At 36.0% G+C, this 24,814-nt stretch overlaps 1 protein-coding gene across 1 annotated transcript in view; it reads left to right on the top strand.

Annotated features, from left to right (window-relative positions):
- LOC117324667 (calmodulin-like) overlaps positions 1-24,814 on the top strand; it is a 54,006-nt gene that overhangs the window by 8,369 nt on the left and 20,823 nt on the right. The window contains exon 2 of the mRNA XM_033880603.1: positions 17,606-17,636. Within this exon, the coding sequence (XP_033736494.1) occupies positions 17,606-17,636 (31 nt within the window). The remainder of the gene's footprint in view (positions 1-17,605; positions 17,637-24,814) is intronic.

Genomic DNA, 24,814 nt, shown 5'->3' with positions numbered 1-24,814 from the left:
CGTTGTTGTCGTTGTTGTCGTTGTTGTTGTTGTTCTTCTTCTTCTTCTTCTTCTTCTTCTTCTTCTTCTTCTTGTCGTTGTTGTTGTTGTCGTTGTTGTTGTTGTTTTTTTTTTTTTTTTTGGGGGGGGGGGGGGGGTAGCAAATAGTCATAGATAGATAATGGCGCTTCTCAGGAGCCATTTTTGAACGGCCGTCACACCGACAAGTCATTCCATTAAAACGGTATCATGGCATTCCAAACGGTCACATTATACTGAGATAGGGCAAACCAGCCAAAAGGACAACCTATTTAAAACTGAATGTCAAGCACAGTTCGACAGTTACCAATTTCATGGACTTCAGTTCTTCCACATCATGGAACTGAACATTTATTAGGATAACTAATGCTTGACGCTATGTCAGATATACAAGTGTATTTGAATGCAGGCAAACACTTGATGCACTGATTATTCTTATCATTTTTTTATCACTTCAAATACTAATATAAGTTGTTACAGGCCACTTTGTTCGCCTCTTATATAACTTATTGTAATTTGTGTACTTCCGCGATGCGTTGTTTTAATTTTCCTCCGCGGTAAACATATCGACAACACCAAACAAGTAAGCTCATTAAGATGATACACAATAATTGCCCAATAAGACGTATCCATTTTACGTCATTTCAACGCATTCCGAAATAATTTCATGATGATTGGTCATGGCGGGAAATGCAAAATGACATTTTAAAAAGCAATTACTTTAATCGTGATATCCTGCTTGGTTTATTTGGTAGTGCAATTAAAGGAACACAATTGAGGACGTAATTACAGGCCATGAACTTTACAATAAACAAAATAACGTCAGTACATAAGGACAGCATCGGAACTCAAGGTTAATTAAAACCAATAACGACCGGAGAGAATGCAACAATCAGGAATATGCATTTTGAACTCCAAAGATTCCCGTGGTGGAAACTAAATATCCAAGTCGTTATTATGTTGGATGCAATGTGCTTAAAAGGACAGCTGTTCTATTATAATTTGTAGAAGGGTATCAGCTATGTGTCCTCTCCGTATATGTCAACCTCAAGTTTACTGAAAGTTCTCTACTTGAAGGGACTTGATAAATGCTTGTCAGAATAAGAGGAAATATTAGAGAATACATCTTCACTTGACAGAATACGAGGAAATATTGAAAATTTGATAAGAAAATAAAGGGGATATTAAATTGTAGATATTTAGTATATCATGATATTGTCAGGGAAGATAAGCAATTATTGCATACTTAATCGACCAATCCGCCAACAATAAGTACAATATAATCATGTTACCAAAGAGAGAGGTGTGGTAGACACAGAAAAACTAAGCGGGTCACAAGATGTTTTAACAGGCTTGATGTCATGTCCTTTGATGACATAAACACTGCATAATATATAGCTGTAGTGCTGTCATTGTGGCCAGATAAACACTGGATACCTGTATACCTGTGTGGTTGTCACTGTGGTCAGATAAACACTGGATACCTATATAACTGTACTGTTGTCACTGTTGTCAGATAAACACTGGATACCTATATAACTGTACTGTTGTAACTGTGGTCAGATAAACACTGGATACCTATATAACTGTACAGTTGTCACTGTGGTCAGATAAACACTGGATACCTATATAACTGTACTGTTGTCACTGTGGTCAGATAAACACTGGATACCTATATAACTGTACTGTTGTCACTGTTGTCAGATAAACACTGGATACCTATATAAGCGTACTGTTGTCAGATAAACACTGGATACCTATATAACCATACTGTTGTCACTGTGGTCAGATAAACACTGGATACCTATATAACTGTACTGTTGTCACTGTGGTCAGATAAACACTGGATACCTATATAACTGTACTGTTGTCACTGTGGTTAGATAAACACTGGATACCTATATAACTGTACTGTTGTCACTGTGGTCAGATAAACACTGGATACCTATATAACTGTACTGTTGTCACTGTGGTCAGATAAACACTGCATACCTATATAACTGTATTGTTGTCACTGTGGTCAGATAAACACTGGATACCTATATAACTGTACTGTTGTCACTGTGGTCAGATAAACACTGGATACCTATATAACTGTACTTTTGTCACTGTGGTCAGATAAACACTGGATACCTATATAACCGTACTGTTGTCACTGTGGTCAGATAAACACTGGATACCTATATAACCATACTGTTGTCACTGTGGTCAGATAAACACTGGATACCTATATAACCGTACTGTTGTCACTGTGGTCAGATAAACACTGGATACCTATATAACCGTACTGTTGTCACTGTGGTCAGATAAACACTGGATACCTATATAACCGTACTGTTGTCACTGTGGTCAGATAAACACTGGATACCTATATAACCGTACTGTTGTCACTGTGGTCAGATAAACACTGGATACCTATATAACCGTACTGTTGTCACTGTGGTCAGATAAACACTGGATACTTATATAACCGTACTGTTGTCACTATGGTCAGATAAACACTGGATACTTATATAACCATACTGTTGTCACTGTGGTCAGATAAACACTGGATACCTATATAACTGTACTGTTGTCACTGTGGTCAGATAAACACTGGATACCTATATAACTGTACTGTTGTCACTGTGGTCAGATAAACACTGGATACCTATATAACTGTACTGTTGTCACTGTGGTCAGATAAACACTGGATACCTATATAACTGTACTTTTGTCATTGTGGTCAGATAAACACTGGATACCTATATAACTGTACTGTTGTCACTGTGGTCAGATAAACACTGGATACCTATATAACTGTACTGTTGTCACTGTGGTCAGATAAACACTGGATACCTATATAACTGTACTTTTGTCACTGTGGTCAGATAAACACTGCATACCTATATAACTGTACTGTTGTCACTGTGGTCAGATAAACACTGGATACCTATATAACTGTACTGTTGTCACTGTGGTCAGATAACCTGGATACCTATATAAACGTACTGTTGTCACTGTGGTCAGATAAACACTGGATACCTATATAACTGTACTGTTGTCACTGTGGTCAGATACACATTTGATGCCTATGTACTACTAGCCATAGGGCATCTCGAAACACCTCTATTCTCAAAAACAGTCAGAAGTTTACATCAACCAAAAGAGCGTCCAGCCATCGAGAGTTTAAAAAGAAATATGTAGCCTTAATTTTTTTTTTTTTTTTTTTTTGCGGGGTCGTTTACGCCGACAAGCGTCATGTTTGTGGAATGTCTATATACGTACCCATTTAAAGCACTACGCCCATAGAGAAAGGAGCTAAAAGTCCACGAGCCTTCAAATTTGCTGTTGTGCTAAAGGACTTGGAAGTACTACAGATGTATTTAGCCAAACAGCGAACAAGGAGACATTGGCTTTCGGTATTTCGGCTTATCGCCACTGTACGATCCTACGTGTTGGCAACATCTGTACTCACGGAAGCTGCTAATGGGGTTTCCAAATCAGTTACATTACGTGTATTGTTTACACAAGCTCGGATAAATAAGGCTTTTAAGTTATTTTTAAAGGGACTGTTTGCACTAGTAATTTCTTTGTGCTTGTCACCAAAAACAAAAAAGCGACTCAGAAATCCTTAATGTCCAAATGTTTCATCACGTAAATATGCTCTGATTTTTTTTTTTTTTTTTTTTTTCAAATTTCTCCTCATAAAATGCTACTGATACCTTATCTTGAATTTTTTGATAAAATGCACTTTTACAATTGTTACACTAAATGTCAACTCTGTCAAACCGCAATGAACTAAACAAAATTAGCTGTACTGAGTAACACTGAGTGTGTTCACGGTGTCAGGAAAATAAAGGCATTCAATACCATCGCAAAAGCGCATTTTTAATCTTACTAAAATTTTAGTTATACTAAAAGCAAGACCCTATCCCGTACACTCTGCATTGTCGACGGGTAAACTTTCGGGGTTTCTGTGAATTACTCTTCTATCGATAAAGTCAAACATCCATAGTAATTATATGTATCCTTGTCACGGATTCAGAAGATTTGTTGTGTCCAAAAGAAAAGGAAAAATGCCACCTGTACACGCACGGGACACGGAGCGTGCAGTGTAGACCTTAACATTTAACATGAATTGATCCGAAATCACGTGTACAAAACTATATTGGTTCGTTGTCGCTACGTAATGACTGCTAACAGACCTCAGTAGGCATTCTGAACACTTAAAACACACTCTAATGTCAGTTGCCCCGGAATATTTGACTTGAACTCGTGTGTTGCTAGGTCGATATGTCGCAAATACGTTTATTAGAAATCTGTCTTGCAAACGGACGAATTTGAGATATTTTAGGTGGTATCCTTGCTCCTAGTGAATGAAGGAGACACGGGACACATTTCTCCTGGAGAAACTTGTATCCTTAATCGGGAAAAAATGTTATAAGACAACGTATCCTTACGAAGAGCGATCAGAGAAGATTTATTTTCCTTTAAGAGGTGGCCGCCATGAATTACAGACAAGAGTGAAATAGCCCAACAACTGAAAGAAGCGTTGATTAAATTGCTTTCTTTGTCCAGACGTACGCTGAATTGTAGGATATTGTTTGTCACAAAAACTCCACATCTGGAGGACTACTTCAAGGACGTCCCTACACGATCAGTTAAACGTTTGAAAAATCGGCCCTACTTGAAAACAATTTCGATACACATGGAAACCACATTATGCATTTAATTGCAGGGTGATTGTCATTTTATCGTAAAACCGATTTTATAATTGATTTTTTTAGTGATATGAAATACAGGTTAGGATGTTGATCGAAATTAATGATATACAAGATGTTTTAAATTATTGGAAATCACAAATGCAAATACAGTCTCTTTCTCTCTGATTGAGAATGTCGCCTACTAGGCAACTGGCAAGGATTCGACTTCCTGTCATACTTTGAAATTGATTTCAATAGCTTGATTGAGTGGCAACCGTAACGTAATGCACGTGCATCATACTGATATCCTATTAGAATCAAGAGAAATTGTCATTTCTATCACTCGAAATGATTTTGGAACAAGAAACTAATTTTTCCTGTAACGTTTTAATAATAGAAAATAAAAGTAAAGTATTATATTATTTAATTATTCAACGCAAAACGCCAATCTAGTGAAAGACAATATTCCATTGAAGTTGTCTTATTTTAAGAATACACATCAGCCATGTAACTTACTGCTATAGGGGGTCAGAAATCCGGATGTGATACCTGAAGGTTTGTGGAACTCTTCAGTTAGAGGTACAATAATTGGCATCACCAAACATAGCCGACGAGTATTGAATAAACATATTTACGGTTATAGGATCTTTGTATATTTCCATTATTTTGTTATACACATCTAAATGTTGATGTAGTCACAGACTAGAAAGATAGTCACTTTGCTCTCATTCATTATTCATACACTATACGGGAATGCTATACAAACGTTCCTAGTACATGATCGATCTGTGTGTATGGCACGCTCTATAATATGGCAACATCTCACACGATCTCGCGGGAAATCATCACGCAGGTTGTCGTTGTCTATAATTCCCTGTGTTTTCCACTTTGTGAAACCAAACCACACCAAACCCTTACCTACCTTGATCCATTCTGATTACATTCGACCCCATACGGGATAGGTGACAAAGGGAAGCAAATCTAATTGACCAAGAACACCTGAGCGACGTACGAATTTGTGTTTTGGGTCCAAACCAAATCAGTTCGGACGCTGCGTAAAACAAAACTATCAGACGTTAATAAGCGAAAAATGTCTGCCTTAAAACATTTTTTCGTATTGACGCGACACGTGACCACATGCGTGTAGTGGACAGTGCAGGAGTTTTGTGTGGAAAGTTTAGAGGTTGGTACTATTAATGAAAACGGGTTTTGGCAAAGAAAAAAAAGAACTGTGCTCTTTGGTTCATCTCCCTATCCCAAAATCATACTGATTTCAATACATATCGATTTACATATTATATGTTAGATTTTTATGATATTTTGTATTGACAGTTTCACAAGAACTAGTTTCTATAAAAAAAAACATCACTTCAGCAACTAAAGGAATTTCGGGAATGTGATATACGAAGGAACTCGAGGCGTTTCAAACAAGAACAAACAGATAATTAAGAGATATATTGTGAATCATGTAAAACAAGCTCAGTTCAGACGCCGACCTACTGACCGAAATGGCACAAACAAACCTTAATTACTTTCCCCAAGGCGTTAAAGTACACACGTTTTGAAATTATATCTATCAGTAGCGAAGAAAATATTATTTCTTACTCTCGGAGGCAACCAACCTCCAGAGAGATGGTCATTTTTTCATTAATTAACCTATTGGCTTAACAAGTGTTTCCGTTCTCTTACAAGTGTGATATACTATAAAAGTAACGTATAGTGTTAACATGTATTGATAACAGTCATGACAGTTCATATTCGGTGTTAGTGATGTTTATAGCTATCCCTTGCGTGCACGAAAGCGACCCTCTTAAAAATCAATTTACTTTGCGGCATCGCTTAATCTAGGGACTCTTTGGCCAATTTCCATTGCCAGGTTTATAGAGTGCGGTGCCAAACAGTTCACCCTCGGCTCCCCTCTACTTTCCAGAATGGTGTGATAGGATGCCCAACAGCACTTACCGTTTTCCCAAAGGCGACCTATTGCTACATTGCTGAATTAGGCATTCTGATTCTACCATGCACTGTCGGGGAGGTGTGGAATACACACGAAACTAGTAATGAGTAGGTCACGCATGATTAACACGTGCAAACAACAGTTATGTACTAATACTTTCAAATAAATTCCTAAAAATAGACATTTTTTATCAAAGTTTATTACTTTGTATAATATAAATCAAAATCGAGAATTCCACATCATATTGCATAAGTATAGTTTTACTGACGAATTTACTCCCCATGGTCACGTGACTTTGACCAAATGTAGCGTTATAACTATGTTACTGGGTGTATATTTAGTATTTTCAGTTATTGGTTATCTTACATGTTAAAGTTTATTTTGAAATGTTCACCAAACAAACTCACAAGCAACTGAGTCGATGCTGGAAACTTTCATTGCTATTAGATAGGAACGATACACGTACACGAATTCCAATTACTGAAAACTAACATAAATGAAGGAGATTATCTCAATATAGACATCGATATATTGTTCCGGAAGTGTATGATTTAAGTTATACACATATGGCACTGATAGTTATGTATAGTGTGACTGCATGCGGCATCCTTTTTCTATTTTGCCTTCTATCACATTTTTAGGCTTAAATTAGATTTATTTTCTGGAGGCCGCGGTGGCCGAGTGGTTAAAGTGTCCCGATATTTTATCACTAGCCCTCCACCTCTGGGTTGCGAGTTCGAAACCGACGTGGAGCAGTTGCCAGGTACTGATCGTATGCCGGTGGTTTTTCTCCGGGTACTACGGCTTTCCTCCACCTCCAAACCTGGTACGTCCTTATATGACCCTGGCTGTTAATAGGACGTTAAACAAAATAAACCAAACTATATTTTCACTTCACGTGTCAAACGATTGCATCATGTCTCTTGTCACCGCATATAGCACCAGTCGGTATCCTATTTCCTGTCATCATATGTGGCAGCAGTCGTTTTCCTATTTCCTTACACCACATGTGGTCCTTTTCGGGATATGGTGCGTCGGTTGTCATAATGGTTTTTGTCACCATATATGATAATACTTCTCATGTATCTCACGAAATACCGCGAAGTTGACAAAATGATTTGTATCTATGCTTCTACATCAGCTTTGATGTCACCACAAATAACATCACCCTACACGTTACAACATTACACTAAAATAAGTGGAGTGTATTACAAAACTTATTCTATTATACAATCAATAACCGCAAGGCTTAGTATGCCTTCTCCAAACTCACACAAGTTTAGATTTATCGTTGTTTTAGATTATGTCGTTGTTGGGAGCTCTGAACAATTACAGCTTTATATTTAAAACATTCGGTTTCAGGAATACGTCAATTATGAACCCGAAATAACTACGCGATTTCCCTCTGTGTGACAGCTATATTTAATTAAAAATCAGTTTCGAAAAATTAACCTAATCATAGCACAATGAAAAGGAGCTGGAAATCGGCTAATACATGTTTACAGTCTGTCATCAAAAATAGTGTTGCGTTGAATACTGGCATTTTGCAATGCATGGCACAGAGACATATAATTTCAATAATAGAGAGAAAACGAACGAACAAGTTTGTAATGTCATCGCGACTTAGCGGAGATGAAACGAATGAACAAGATTATAATGCCATCGCGACTTAGCAGAGATGAAACGAACGAACAAGATTGTAATGCCATCGCGACTTAGCACAGATGAAACGAACGAAGCAAGATTGTAATGCCATCGCGACTTAGCAGAGATGAAACGAACGAACAAGATTGTAATGTCATCGTGACTTAACGGATATGAAACGAACGAACAACATTGTAATGTCATCGCGACTAAGCAGAGATGAAACGAACGAACAAGATTGTAATGTCATCGTGACTTAACAGGATATGAAACGAACGATCAAGATTGTTATGTCATCGCGACTAAGCAGAGATGAAACGAAACGAACAAGATTGTAATGTCATCGCGACTTAGCAGAGATGAAACGAAACGAACAAGATTGTAATGTCATCGCGACATAGCAGAGATGAAACGAACGAACAACATTGTAATGTCATCGCGACTTCACAGAGATTAAACGAACGAACAACATTGTACTGTCATCGCGACTTGATGGATATGAAACGAACGAACAAGATTGTAATGCCATCGCGACGTATCATGTAAACCCAGAAAGTGAACTTCCGATCTAACTGTGACATCTATTTTTAGTTTTTAATCTCCGAGCCTCATATCTCTGATTATGCATAATGAAATAAAACATCTGACAAGATTTATCAATACCATATAAAAAGACCTTGGTGGGCAGTGATAAAACACCTTCCTTTCACCTTTACGTCTGAGATTCGATTACTTTTACATCGAACTGAATATACGGAACGTAAATTATATTTATAAACAAACAATTAGAAATTACTGAAACAAAATAAAGAAAGATAAAAAAAAGAAAAGAAATTGAAAATTGCATTACTTTTACCCAAAATGCATTATCATCACAATACGGAGGCTGTTTATTAGCAAACGCTAAATAACGACCACAATGGATTGTATATTTGTAGCATGGTCACGAACTAACAAGTCCGATGTGAGGTCACGGCTTTAAATCAAAGATACATGCGAACTAACAAAACGAGTGAGGTCAAGACTTTGAGTTTAAGTTAGAAAACGAACTAACAAAATTGAGTCAAGATCATGATTTCAGAACTGAAGCTAGAAAGCAAAACACGATTGGGGCGAGGTCACAGCTTTTAAAAGAGCTAAAGCTAGAAAGGGAACAAGCCAAACTGGGACAAGGTCAATGCATTAGTGATAAAGCTAAAAAGCGAACTAACAAGATTGGGGCAAGGTCCAGACACTACATGATGATAGCGAGGTCACGAATTGAGCTTGAAACAGAAAGTCAGCAGTCAACCAGATCTTTATCTAGGAGGCAAAAATATCAAATTGTAGAGATGTTGAGGCTTGAGAACCAAAGCTGTGATACGAGCACTCATGATCGGGACGAGGTCGCGAGCTGCGATGCGAGCTCACAAGATTGGGACGAAGTCGCGACTTAAGAACCAAAGCTGTGAAGCGAGCTTACAAGATCGGGATGAGGTCGCGACTTTGGAACCAAAGATGTGATGCGAGCAAAGATGTGATGCGAGCTCACAAGATTGAGACGAAGTCGCGACTTAAGAACCAAAGTTGTGAAGCGAGCTCACAAGATCGGGATGAGGTCGCGACTTTGGAGCCAAAGGTGTGAAGCGACCTCACAAGATTGAGACGAGGTCGCGACTTTGGAACCAAAGCTGTGTTGCGAGTTCACAAGATTTGGACGAAGTCGCGTCTTAAGAACCAAATCTGTGGTGCGAACTCACAAGATCGGGCTGGGGTCGCGATTTAAAAACTAAAGCTGTGAAGCGAGCTCACAAGATCGGGATGAGGTCGCGACTATGGAACCAAAGCTGTGATCCGAGCTCACAAGATTAGGACGTGTAATGACATTAGATCTATATCGAGAAATCGAATAGCAAGAATGAAGTTATACGAGAACAAGTGTCGGTTTTAGTAGGTTTTATGTTATCGTTCGCATAGTAGTTGCGTTCAGACAAGCTAGATTTGGAGATTACAGAAAAATGTGTGTGATGTACAGAACTGCGTCGCCATTATACACGACTTTCGTGTTTGTTCTTCATCATAAACTTTAAAGAATCGACGTTCGGCCTCAACATCGCGTCAGCGTTGTCCATACATTCATGCTTTATGTAGATAGGTAGTGGTTCTTCCGACAAGGACACTTGATAAAGAACGTTTGACATTTAATAGGTAGGCCCTGTATATGTCTACCTCCATCGTACATGGTATGGATGATTGACATTCAGTCATGAGTCACACACGTTCTACCCACAAGATAAGATTTTGATTGTCACATTCTCTCTTTCATATTTTAGCTTTCGAGTTGAATGTCACCTTTTGTCCAATGCAAGGTGAAGGTCATTAACAAGATCCCGACATGCACTGTAGTATAAATGCGAGGTAAATTTGATTGAAAATCAAATGCGTACTATGGTTAAGATAAAAAATAAAATTAGATATGTTTCTCGATATAGCTTTTTTTTTAATCTGTTTTGGTTTTCATATAATTTATAAACAAACTGTTTTTTCTAAATGGCAGAACAGCTATTTTTTCATGGAAAGCAATTTCGTCAGTTATCAAAAGTCAATCCGAAACCAACAGCATTTTTGAATGATTCAATATCAACATTATTGCATGGAAAATTGATTGTTTTCCATCAAATGTTCAGAAGCAGAATCATAAATCAGTTATCACTGCATAACATTATTAAACGTGTCTTATCATACATCTCTCCATAGTTTTATTTTCTAGAAAAACGGAAAGATAAGTCATTTGTCTTCTTAAAACAAGTAGAGATGCTATTGATAAAAAAAACCACCACTTTTAACATTGGTCGGAATATTACGACCGTTTTACCACTCATTAAATATATATTGCATTATGGCTGCTCAAATATTCATTTGAACATTACGACATTTTTATGACAGGAACGTCATTGCCGCAAGTTTGTACCGGACAACGTCTAGCATCTAGCTTCCTTGTCACCAGTATAGCATACAGAATTTAATTTACATTATTGGAAAAATGAAAGATATATACATACATGAGATATTGTAAGTTTAAAGTTTTTCTCAATTTCAGTAAAGGGTTTCCTCTTGAAAATTGATTATGGTATTAGTCTTAGTTTTTTGATACGGTGCCTAGTGCGTTTGCCGTTTTGCTATTCCAGCCATTGTGTGTCTTATCTAATTACGGAATGATAATCTAATCCCAACATGATATATTGGTGACTGGTTATTATTATTGCTCAGAGAGTGAAGACAACCAAATCTGATTCTTCTAGACATGTGTGCAATGTTTCTTTTCATTGACTATAGAGCGCCAAATCTGACTCCGCTAGACGTTTATATCTTATTAAAAGTCAGGGCGTGTACGTCACCAAATCTGAATCAACCAAAGATTTATTATTTCTTAAAGTAGGGCAGTGTTGGACACCAAATCCGCTTCCAAGTTTGTTAGCGTTACTGATCAGAGAGTATAGAAAGCTAATCTTGCTCCACTAGATGTTTGATTGTTTTTGTTGCAAGTCAGGAAATGTAGAACACCAAATCTGATTCTTCCAGACGCTTTTCCAGTTCCATGGTGAACAACAAATCTGACTACATTTGGAGTTTTTTACTTGTATAGGTCAAGGAGTGTAGAACACTATATCTGTCTCTTCGAGACGTTAGATCTTGTTTCTAGTCAAGGAGTGGATAACGTCAAATGAGTCATTGAGTCTAGAAAACAAAATCTGAATCAAATAGTCATTTGCTTTTTTCTATTACAATGATCGAAATTTGGCATGGAATTAGAATCTCATAGCATTATACTCATATTCCAATTTGATAATTAGAAATACAATTTTAATCGTTTACGAATCGCTTGGTCTACTAGGTATGATTTGGTTAGTATAAGCCTTAACGAACGAAAATCTCTATCACGCGATATTCCAACTAATCTCATTTGGCTATAAGCGGTGCTCAGTCTATTTCATCTGAAAAGGAGCTGCCATAGACTCTTAGATACTTCGCGATAGTCTTCACACGATACAGATACAACGATACAAGCTAAGTTCATTACGGTTGAAAACAATCCATCGAGATCATAAGAGGTTACCAACAATTATAGCCGATTTGATGTATACGAGACAGGATGAACGTCGTTCCTGGCAGTCATTCATATTGCCATGGCAATAGTCCCAGAGACTACCTTCAACCATAACTAAAACACCGATGTATGCAAATACATCATAGTTACACGTGACTTTCATGGTTAATTGGCAAGATGTCAATGAGAGAGAGTATATTGTCAAATATTTTGAATATTTAATTACATACAATGTAAATTTCTCTCATGTAAATTGCCAACATAAAACTTTATGCAAGGCATTGTCCTCATTAATTTTAATTTCTATTGACGGGGAACTAACCTAATTTTTCTTTGTAGCGAAGGAATGATACCATTGTTAGACTGCTCTGCTTTATGCCAATGACCCATATATGTCTAGTTGATTGATAACATTTAATTGCATGAGTTATTAATGTCAAAAATCAAAATGTCAAGTGAAATGAATCGGCAAACAATCACAGAAGTTGAATGTTGCCTCTTACGGAGCGAAGGGTATATATTACCAGTTTCACAGTACGCCTGCTAAACGGTTGCCAATTCACTGTTCTTTAAGAGAGCATCTTTATCTGATAATGCAACAATCGAACCTTAAACCGTCGGTATTGGTGAAATTGATCATGAACCAATGAAATCTTTCTGTGGTACAAGTAATTTGATTAGTTTTATTCTTGGTGTTTCAATCACGTGCTTGATTACAAAAATAAGACACGTGATTTGGTGTTACATGTCACGTGATTTTCATGTTACACAGGAAGATTGCGTCATATGTCACGTGATTATGAAGAAAATTTGACAATTAAGCATCTGATATTCAAACATTATTTACGGAATTGACAGAAATCGTTTTTATTGAACTTGGAACTGACAGGAACTATTAATAGTATGCAGCTGAAAAGTTTTCTTATAAACTGAAGTGACAAATATCTTCAGTCTTCAAGTATATATATACTTTTTTGAAGAAGTAGAATGCCTCCAGTGTAAAAGAGAAAATTCTTCATGCCTTTTTTTTTTTTTACAAACGAACGTCAACCACAAATACCGTATCGCCATAACTATTTGAAGCCGACAGACAAAAGCAATGGCCTCAACGTGCGTTAGTCTAAGTTAGATATCAGATCTAAAAAAATTGATTTAATACTTCTTTCTCATATTATTATTCATCAGGTTTAAGTTATTTCGGTAACGATTATTACGAACAGTCGTAGCTTACAGAACATTCAAGTCTTTGTAAAATATCGTTATCCTAACGTCAGGATATCGGGATTTTGATAAAACTTTATGGTATATATAACGTCACCATCAGGGCCATATTTATACTTGTCAGCATTGTTTCTGATTTCCATGAACGCTCTTGACAGATCGTATAGATTAGTTTATGCTGTAAAGTGTTTCTTGTCAAATTCAGTGGAGGGAAATTATTTTATGTCAAAATCGACTGAATACTGGTATAAGATTGGCACCGCTCCACAGCATGGTTTTCCGATCCAAACTTGGAGATGTTTTGAAAGTTTTATTGATTAGACATCTGACACAACGCATTGTTAGGATACATTCTACCACTACATACCGTAATACAACATCTCTTTGTAAGAGTATGGGAGGATTCGCTTTGTTGTCGGTCGTTGAACATTTCGACGACTAGTTTGAATGGACAATGCTTAATACAAAGTATATGTTATAACATTGATGTCTTGAGATTCTAGGTTTTTTGGGGTTTTTTTTTATACCTTGCTTTGGAACTTAAACGAGTTACACTTGTTTTATATTTCAAGCTAAACGTCAATTATTAGAAACCCGCATTTCCTGAGATATGCATAACCACATTGCATGGGATTTCGGTATTTCAAATATTCATGACATACAGGTATTTTTACATCAATCAGTATTTGCTATATTTTATATTAAAGTGTTATCATATGGAAACGTCCAATTGTGTTAGTATATACAAATCAGTAATTGTCTCATTAAGAAAGTATTTAACTTATGTGTTGTATATGAGAAAACTACTTTTAAAATCAAGGGTTCTCATAATTTACTTTGTATTCACGTTTTTAAGATAATAGTTTATCATATTCAATGCTATTTGTTGCATTAGAGAAGTATTTTGTCATTTTAGCCAGTAACAATATTGATATGCCGGTCAACCATTACAATACCAGAAGTGTATATCACGAAAAATTCAATTACAAATATGTTATTTTCAAATCAGCATACAGTTATTTCAATACACTAATGCTAATCAGGTTTACCTGCTTCATTCTACGTTGTGAAAAAAAATCAAAATAAAGTTGCTTGTTTGTTGTTTTATTTAATTTTTTATTTATTTATTTTTTTTTTATTTTTTTTTTTTTTTAACGTCCTTTCATTTTTACTATTTTTCTTTGTGGAATATACAAGAATATAAACATTCCCATTATTCATATATCAAGCGATATGCACCTTACCTTTCGGACGAGTCTTCCTCGTTAATATTAACATGTTTCCAGCTAGGTATAAAAGTGCAGATACTAGGCTATCCGTTACCATTGTACTAATTTTTGATATTAAGGAATTCTAAAATTTCTTGTCACTAGAAGGAGGAAACCATTTAGGGTGTAGTTTGTTTATTTTCTGGCATACACTGTATGTTATATCGAAACCATTTCTAAATGTGATGTTAATTTATGTTCAATAGATTTCGGGTCATGATTCCCCTCATGGACCCTCACATTACGATATATTCTCTTTGTATGGCGACGCGGTGATGTCTTTTTGGTTTATTTTTGTAACTAATCTATACTGAATAAAAGTCCCGCGTTATCAAAATCAGATAATTTTGCTATTAAGGAATAATATCACGAACATATATATAATAGCATTGAATTCATTCATTATTCCTCTTTTTTCGTTCTGTTCCTTAAGGAAAGATAAATGCTGAAATTAAGTATAAATTGAGTTAGCTTTGAGTGTGTATTCTTTATTAAGGAATGAGGTTAGTTTACTTCCCTAGATCCTTTAGATCTTTTCCCGGGTAATCGTACGATAGGGGAAAAGATCGCGTGATAAGAGGGACTATATTTCATGGCGCATCACATCAAATATCCTTCCTAGTAAGTAGTTTTACGAGTGCTGTAAATGGGCCCCGTATGTATTACTACTACAACGTATTGTGTTTCTTAACATGTCGTTCCTGGCTTGGAATTGAGATTAAGTAAAAACTAATTACTGTGGATCGTGTTGTAACGCCATCACGTTGACTTTTATTGGGAAATCTTCCTGGTCCAATTTGTAAAAGTAAAGATAATTAATTGTTTGGATACTTCTGTTTATATATAATTGAGTTTTTTCTAGGTCATGAATTGAAACCTTCTTATTATAGAACAATACGCGATCTACGTCATGTATACAAACTATATTCCAATAGCGGTCAATGTACTTCTTTTACATTTATATTGTAGTTGGAATCTGTGTATTATAAATGCACTTTATATAGAAATCCGGGACAGTCCCATAGGAAAACCATCATATATCACGTGACTAGCCTGCTCTATAATGTATACACCTTTGTTATCAATTTCGTAAGATACCTATGTAATAACACTTTTGTGACGTCACAAGTACTTGATGAAGCTACGATTAAGATGTGACGTTGCACGAATGTCTCTGTATGTGTAATTCATATACGAGTTAAAATTCACTTGTCTTATATAGAATTAGGTGGAGAGTTTCCGCTTGCATTTTATAAATATGAGTTAAACAGAATCTACATTCTTGTATTAAAAGCCACTCACGTAAGATTCTTTATTAATTATAACATTGAAACTGGCATCAAACCGGAAACAGATATTTCGCTCATGACGCCAAATGAGTTGCGACGTCATAGCAAAATAACATACAGAATGATCATGTGACCATTCCGGAATAAAGAGTGAACACAATTTTGTACGTGTTCGTTAGATCCCCCATTCATGGCGTTATGCAGAATCCCGTGTGTCGACACGATCAATTTTCAGTAAAATATAGGCTCGAAAGCTAGGCATTGTCTACATAGTGTCAAAAAGTAGCCTTTAAACAGATAATAAATCATCCATTGGTAATATAATAGAAAGCGGAGAATCCGTGTTATTTTCAAATATCGATTCTCTATTACGTAACGAAAATTTGTTATAATCAATCCAGGAAAAAAAGATATTTTAAACATTGATATAGCGATTCATTCTTAATCACTAGGTAACGAAATAATGACATTCACTGCTGTGCTGTTCGATAGTGCAAATTCCCTAAGAATAATTGGTTTTGTTGTTTTCAAACTAAGAAAATATTTTAGATATTTTTAAAACCATTGATAAATAGATCAAGTCTCCATCATTAGTTAACAAGACGGCGTATCATTTCAGCAATGCGCTCGATTGTTAAGCCAAACCAGGTACATCAGCATTTGGTTTCTGTCGCTAAATGATGAGACATCTACCGCTGAACGCATCATGAAAGACATAACTTATCCACTTAACCATCCCTTCCTTAGTACTAACTGCTTCCTTAAATATATATATTAGACTGCACTGTTTCGAGGTAGAAACCAACACAATATACGTCATTTTGACTTGTGTTAATATGCATTATATCATGCCATAATATGATAGACTACTGCGTTTAATGGGTGCTAAACTAGACGGATGGAGTAATTATCCCTTTAAATCTGCTTGCAATTATCATCTGTAGCTTAACTATGGCGCGATTCATTGGACAAATAACCTTTAAAAAGTGTTTTTGAGCGGTAAATTGTAAAATATCCTATGTTTTCCGGTACCATACCAAGGAAATCGACAAATTTAATTATGTCTATAATTGAATTTTCTCATTGATGACGATGTTGTATGTTGAAATATTCTCATGTATACGACATGTAAGACCAAGTGTTTGTGTTCTGATATTACAAAAATGCAATAGTCCACGTAAAATAATTATACATGGTATTTGTGCATACAAACAAAATAATGATAACTGTGCATGGTATTTATACATATAAATAAAATAAGCTTATATCGGTAGTATAAGTGTAGGTATTGATTCCCATTAATTCCAATGGTGTGGAATTACATTTTGTCTCTATCATAAGTTACAGCCAAAAATGCATGCCCCTTCCTTAATGTCTTAAAAACATGTATTGTTCCATTGACAACACTAATGGAGCTTGTTATCTTCTTTTTGCAGGCTGACTCACTAACCAAAGAAAAACGTGAAGGTAAGAAAAAATATATTTCTACTTTGTTTAGTATTTTCCTTTTCCCTTTTTCTGTCTTCCATTAGTCGTTCATGTCACAGAAGTATATGTATCCCACACAACCACAGAATTGTATTCAGTTTTAGAGTTCAAAAATATGATTATTGCTACCATGACTACGTAATGGTGTTTGTGGTATGTAAATATCGGTCGAAGTGAAAGTGACTGAAAGCGACAAAGGCAAACATATGGTTTTGTTTGAATGTTCCACAGTGGTAGGCCTCGCTTCAGTCATTAAGTTGTCATGTGGGGTGATCGATACAATTTGTTGTGTAGGGAATCTGACCCATTTAACGTGAACTAATAGAAATTTAACTATGATTAAAAAAGCAATTGATTTTCGCGTTTAACTAGATTCTGGAATCACTCTTCTTCTACTAAAAAACAAATAAAAAGGTCAAGGTTTCCCAAGCTAACAGACTTTCTAACATCCATTACAATTATAACTACAGCTACACATGTACATTGTAATAATTTATTGTCACAGTATATTATCAAAATCAGCAAAATTGAATGACGTCACAATTTATGTGGCGTAATATGCGGCAAATGGACAAACGCTTAATGGATGTTATAAGTGTACACGAAACACTCATTTCTTGATGAATAACATTGTCCAGGGAAATTCCAAGAGCAATGGACCACATTCATTATTTATAGTGACCTCAGGCTATTAATTAGATAGGTCCGTGCCTGATCGTGTCGTAACAACGCTGATGACGTAATCAAAAGATTAGAGGGTACATTCATCCCTTGTGACCAATTAGTTAATAGCCAAGTTATTTGCAGGCCTTTATCCGTTTTATAGATAAGGTTGTGTCCATATAGAACATTTAGATGGCATAAACAGACATTCTACCGGCAAAATGTCAGAAAGTATAAGGTACACATTCCAAGTTTTATATTATACATATGCTTAATGCAGGGATGTTGAATGGCTCAAAGGTCGATAGCTTTAAACTATTTGAATCAATAAGAAGTTGAAATAATTGTATAGGCATATGTTAAAACGGTATCAGTCGAAAACGTCACAAATTGCCTCTTAGTTAGAGAGAACGTTTTCTTAAAAAGTAATGCGTGGATTTTTTTTATGCGCCCCTTAAATATTTGAAACCAGAAATTGCTTACATGTATATGTGTTTCAAAATAAATAAATTATCAAGGCACTGCTGTATTATTCAAATCACGGATATTCAAAACACATTAACCATATAATATGTGTTTAGTCTATCAGATTAAAGTATACATTACACTAAATGCATCATATCAATATTTATATTTTTGAAATTATACATTTAAACATTGCGATACGAAATATCACCCAAAATATACTACTTTTCACCCGATCTACGAGTTGATCAAAGTAAGCACTAACACGAATAATGACCCAGGCGTCGGTTGATATTATTTTTCCCGGTTGATAGAAAGCATGAATCATCCTCTTCCATATACTTAATCATATATTTGACAAACCCGTTAATTTCTAGGAAAACATGAACTCCAGTTTCCCGCGGAGATGCATGTCATTTAAATCCGTTGGTGTTTTCTATGGAGTACCATACGTTACTCTTTATAATATGCATCTTCCTGATTCGTGGCACAGATGTTAAGTAGACCAGAGATTGGGGGTCGGAATACAAGAATCACGTGGTCAAGGTTACGTGTCCAAACTGAACCTCTTAATCTTATTAAGTTGACTTCCCGAACTAGAATACATCTTGTAACTAAGGTAACTTAATAACGACTATTGGCAACCAGCCCCGACACGTACTGACAATTTCCCAACCAATTTTATTAACAAATGAAGTAAAACGAAAACTTGCGGCAAATCTAATATTAGGAAACGCGACTTTTTTTATTAAGAAAGATGTTTTATTTTTCATGTGTAAAAAGAAGCTACACAGTACGGATATTGAAATAAGGATGTTTCCTATCGGTTTTGAAAAAATGCCAAACTACATGGTGTGATTTGAATAAGGGTTGACTACCATGGCTGCGGTTTCATACCAACTGAATATACAGAGAGACTAAATTGGTGATGGGAAGAGATGTGTTCTGTAAGCTTCAACTGTATCAGACATTTGTTGTCCTATACACAAGTACATTCCTTGGAAGTGTATAGTAAATTGGACTAGTCATTTAAACGAGCCATACGTAATAGCCTCTACCAAGAAAAGTATTTTTTGTTTGAGTATAAATGCCAAGATCATGTCTCTCGTTTCAGTCCACATAAATAATTTTATCTATCTTGTCAATATATATATATATATATATATTGATTTATGCAGCAGTACATATAAAGTGAGATACTTTGGTCTGTATTCCAAGAAATACTTAACTGATTTCGCTATCAATAATAAATAAGCGAGACCAATGTCCTCTGTATCAATTGGCGTTCCACAGGTAGCGTTCACAACGGTCGATATACTCAACTGAGGGAATGTTTTCATCGATCTGGCCTTGGCAGTACAGTGTAGTTTGGTAGACATTAAATTATAAACGTCATATGATAAAGATACGATTGAAGTTCGGATATCTGATCAAATGTTATTACACACATTCAGATAACATTGTTCTCTGTGCTAATGTAGGAAACGGTTATATTTTTCTGTCAAATAAATTCAAAATATGATATATGTATTTTTTTTTAATCGACAGCAGCAAACCTGGTGGGCCGTAAAGAAGTAAACATAAAGTAAACTGAAGTGTCTAAAATACAGCTTATCTCAATGAATTTCACAAAAAGAGTATCATTCAAGTATCAAATTTACTAAAACAATAACTGTTTGTGTAATAAATTTTAACAAAACTAAATTTATTTTATTAACATTTCCCTATATCGAGGAACCAAATTGAGAGAGATTTCCTCGTTCAGGAATCGTATACTGGTAGCACTGGAACAAAAGATAAAAAGTCTCAAAGCACTTTCATTGCCAGCAAGGGAAGGCAGACCCGCTTTGGTCCTTAATGCAATTTAATTGCTGGAACTGGGAAAGAGTCCAAAAAAGCTGAACCCATAAAATTAAACGATATCTCTCTTATATATCATAGTACTGCATGCTTTCAAAGCATTCCGTGTTACTTCCATTGAAAGAAGATAAAAATATGACCTGACATTTGATGATTATTTATTCTTTTATGTTAACATGATATATAGGTCACACAATTGGGGCATCATTTCGGTCTCAATCTACAGTTAGTCCAATATCGATCGATTGTGAGTAAAGTGCCATTTAAGTTCTGCCGTTGCAGAGCTGAAGGTATCTATAATTCCATCTCGCAAGGTTGAAGGATAGAAAGGTGTCATGCAGGCCACAATGCCAATAGTAGTCCCGAACGCAATATGTAAGTTGATAGCGTGATATGCGATTCGGGGGACGTACATTTCAGTAAAAGTGTTATATGTTCGTTGTGTATATTTCCTCCAATAGCTGCCATGGAAACGGGGGTGTTTGTTTTCACATCACACAGGTAACAAGAGGTTAGTTTTACATTTAAAAAGCGTGACCTTGGCAACGTGTTTATAAAGAAAACTGTTTGTGAACATGAAAAATGAACGTTTAAACTATTCAATTGCCCTCATGGGTGATGCTTCAACGGTCGCATATTGAGCAGACATTCAAGTGCCCGTAGCATTTTGGGAAAGTTCCAAAAAAGGCCGAAAAAGGAGTTAGAGTTTTTAAAATAGAGTTTTCGTTCTTTATTGCATTTCAAGAAAAGCTTCACTAATATCGACTAATAATTCTACACCATAGATACAGGGGGAATACCATAAAATGATTCTACACCATAGATATAGGGGGGAATACCATAACATGATTCTACACCATAGATATAGGGGGGAAAACCATAACATGATTCTACAGTATAGATATAGGGGGGAATACCATAACATGATTATATACCATAGATATAGGGGGGAATACCATAACATGATTCTACACCATAGATATAGGGGGGATACCATAACATGATTCTACACCATAGATATAGGGGGAATACCATAACATGATTCTATACCATAGATATAGGGGGAATACCATAACATGATTCTATACCATAGATATAGAGGGGAGTACCATAACATGATTCTACACCATAGATATAGGGGGATACCATAACATGATTCTACACCATAGATATAGGGGGAATACCATAACATGATTCTACACCATAGATATAGGGGGGATACCATAACATGATTCTACACCATAGATATAGGGGGAATACCATAACATGATTCTACACCATAGATATAGGGGGGAATACCATAACATGATTCTACACCATAGATATAGGGGGAATACCATAACATGATTCTACACCATAGATATAGGGGGAATACCATAACATGATTCTACACCATAGATATAGGGGGAATACCATAACATGATTCTACACCATAGATATAGGGGGGATACCATAACATGATTCTACACCATAGATATAGGGGGGATACCATAACATGATTCTACACCATAGATATAGGGGGAATACCATAACATGATTCTATACCATAGATATAGGGGGAATACCATAACATGATTCTACACCATAGATATAGGGGGAATACCATAACATGATTCTACACCATAGATATAGGGGGGGATACCATAACATGATTCTACACCATAGATATAGGGGGGGATACCATAACATGATTCTACACCATAGATATAGGGGGGATACCATAACATGATTCTACACCATAGATATAGGGGGGGGGGGGGTACCATAACATGATTCTACACCATAGATATAGGGGGGGGATACCATAACATGATTCTACACCATAGATATAGTGGGGAATACCATAACATGATTCTACACCATAGATATAGGGGGGATACCATAACATGATTGTACACCATAGATATAGGGGGGAATACCATAACATGATTCTACACCATAGATATAGGGGGGATACCATAACATGATTCTACACCATAGATATAGGGGGGATATCATAACATGATTGTACACCATAGATATAGGGGGGAATACCATAACATGATTCTACACCATAGATATAGGGGGAATACCATAACATGATTCTACACCATAGATATAGGGGGGATACCATAACATGATTCTACACCATAGATATAGGGGGATACCATAACATGATTCTATACCATAGATATAGGGGGGGGGGGGGGTGCCATAACCTAATTCTATACCATAGATATAGGGGGGATACCATAACATGATTCTACACCATAGATGTAAGGGGGAATACCATAACATGATTATACACTATAGATATAGGGGGGAGGATACCATAACATGATTCTATACCATAGATATAGGGGGGAATACCATAACATGATTCTACACCATAGATATAGGGGAATACCATAACATGATTCTACACCGTAGATATAGGGGGAATACCATAACATGATTCTATACCATAGATATAGGGGGGAATACCATAACATGATTCTACACCATAGATATAGGGGGGAATACCATAACATGATTCTACACCATAGATATAGGGAGGATACCATAACATGATTCTATACCATAGATATAGGGGGGAATACCATAACATGATTCTACACCATAGATATAGGGGGGGATACCATAACATGATTCTACACCATAGATATAGGGGGGAATACCATAACATGATTCTACACCATAGATATAGGGGGGAATACCATAACATGATTCTACACCATAGATATAGGGGGGATACCATAACATGATTCTACACCATAGATATAGGGAGGATACCATAACATGATTCTATACCATAGATATAGGGGGATACCATAACATGATTCTACACCATAGATATAGGGGGAATACCATAACATGATTCTACACCATAGATATAGGGGGGGATACCATAACATGATTATACACCATAGATATAGGGGGAATACCATAACATGATTATACACCATAGATATAGGGGGAATACCATAACATCATTCTATACAATAGATATAGGGGGGGGGTACCATAACATGATTCTACACCATAGATATAGGGGGGATACCATAACATCATTCTATACAATAGATATAGGGGGGGTACCATAACATGATTCTACACCATAGATATAGGGGGGAATACCATAACATGATTCTACACCATAGATATAGGGGGGATACCATAACATGATTCTACACCATAGATATAGGGGGGAATACCATAACATGATTCTACACCATAGATATAGGGGGAATACCATAACATGATTCTATACCATAGATATAGGGGGGAATACCATAACATGATTCTACACCATAGATATAGGGGGGATACCATAACATGATTCTACACCATAGATATAGGGGGAATACCATAACATGATTCTACACCATAGATATAGGGGGAATACCATAACATGATTCTACACCATAGATATAGGGGGATACCATAACATGATTCTACACCATAGATATAGGGGGGATACCATAACATGATTATATACCATAGATATAGGGGGGAATACCATAACATGATTCTACACCATAGATATAGGGGGAATACCATAACATGATTCTATACCATAGATATAGGGGGAATACCATAACATGATTCTATACCATAGATATAGGGGGATACCATCACATGATTATATATCATAGATATAGGGGGGAATACCATAACATGATTCTACACCATAGATATAGGGGGATACCATAACATGATTCTATACCATAGATATAGGGGGAATACCATAACATGATTCTACACCATAGATATAGGGGGAATACCATAACATGATTCTACACCATAGATATAGGGGGAATACCATAACATGATTCTACACCATAGATATATGGGGGATACCATAACATGATTCTATACCATAGATATAGGGGGGAATACCATAACATGATTCTACACCATAGATATAGGGGGAATACCATAACATGATTCTACACCATAGATATAGGAGGGAATACCATAACATGATTCTACACCATAGATATAGGGGGATACCATAACATGATTCTATACCATAGATATATGGGGATACCATAACATGATTATATATCATAGATATAGGGGGGAATACCATAACATGATTCTACACCATAGATATATGGGGATACCATAACATGATTCTATACCATAGATATAGGGGGGAATACCATAACATGATTCTACACCATAGA

Source organism: Pecten maximus, chromosome 3 (assembly GCF_902652985.1).
Source record: "Pecten maximus chromosome 3, xPecMax1.1, whole genome shotgun sequence".
In the NCBI taxonomy this organism is placed as follows: Eukaryota; Metazoa; Mollusca; class Bivalvia; order Pectinida; family Pectinidae; genus Pecten; species Pecten maximus.
Note: the sequence above shows the minus strand (reverse complement) of the source record. Positions and strands in the feature narration are given on the sequence as shown.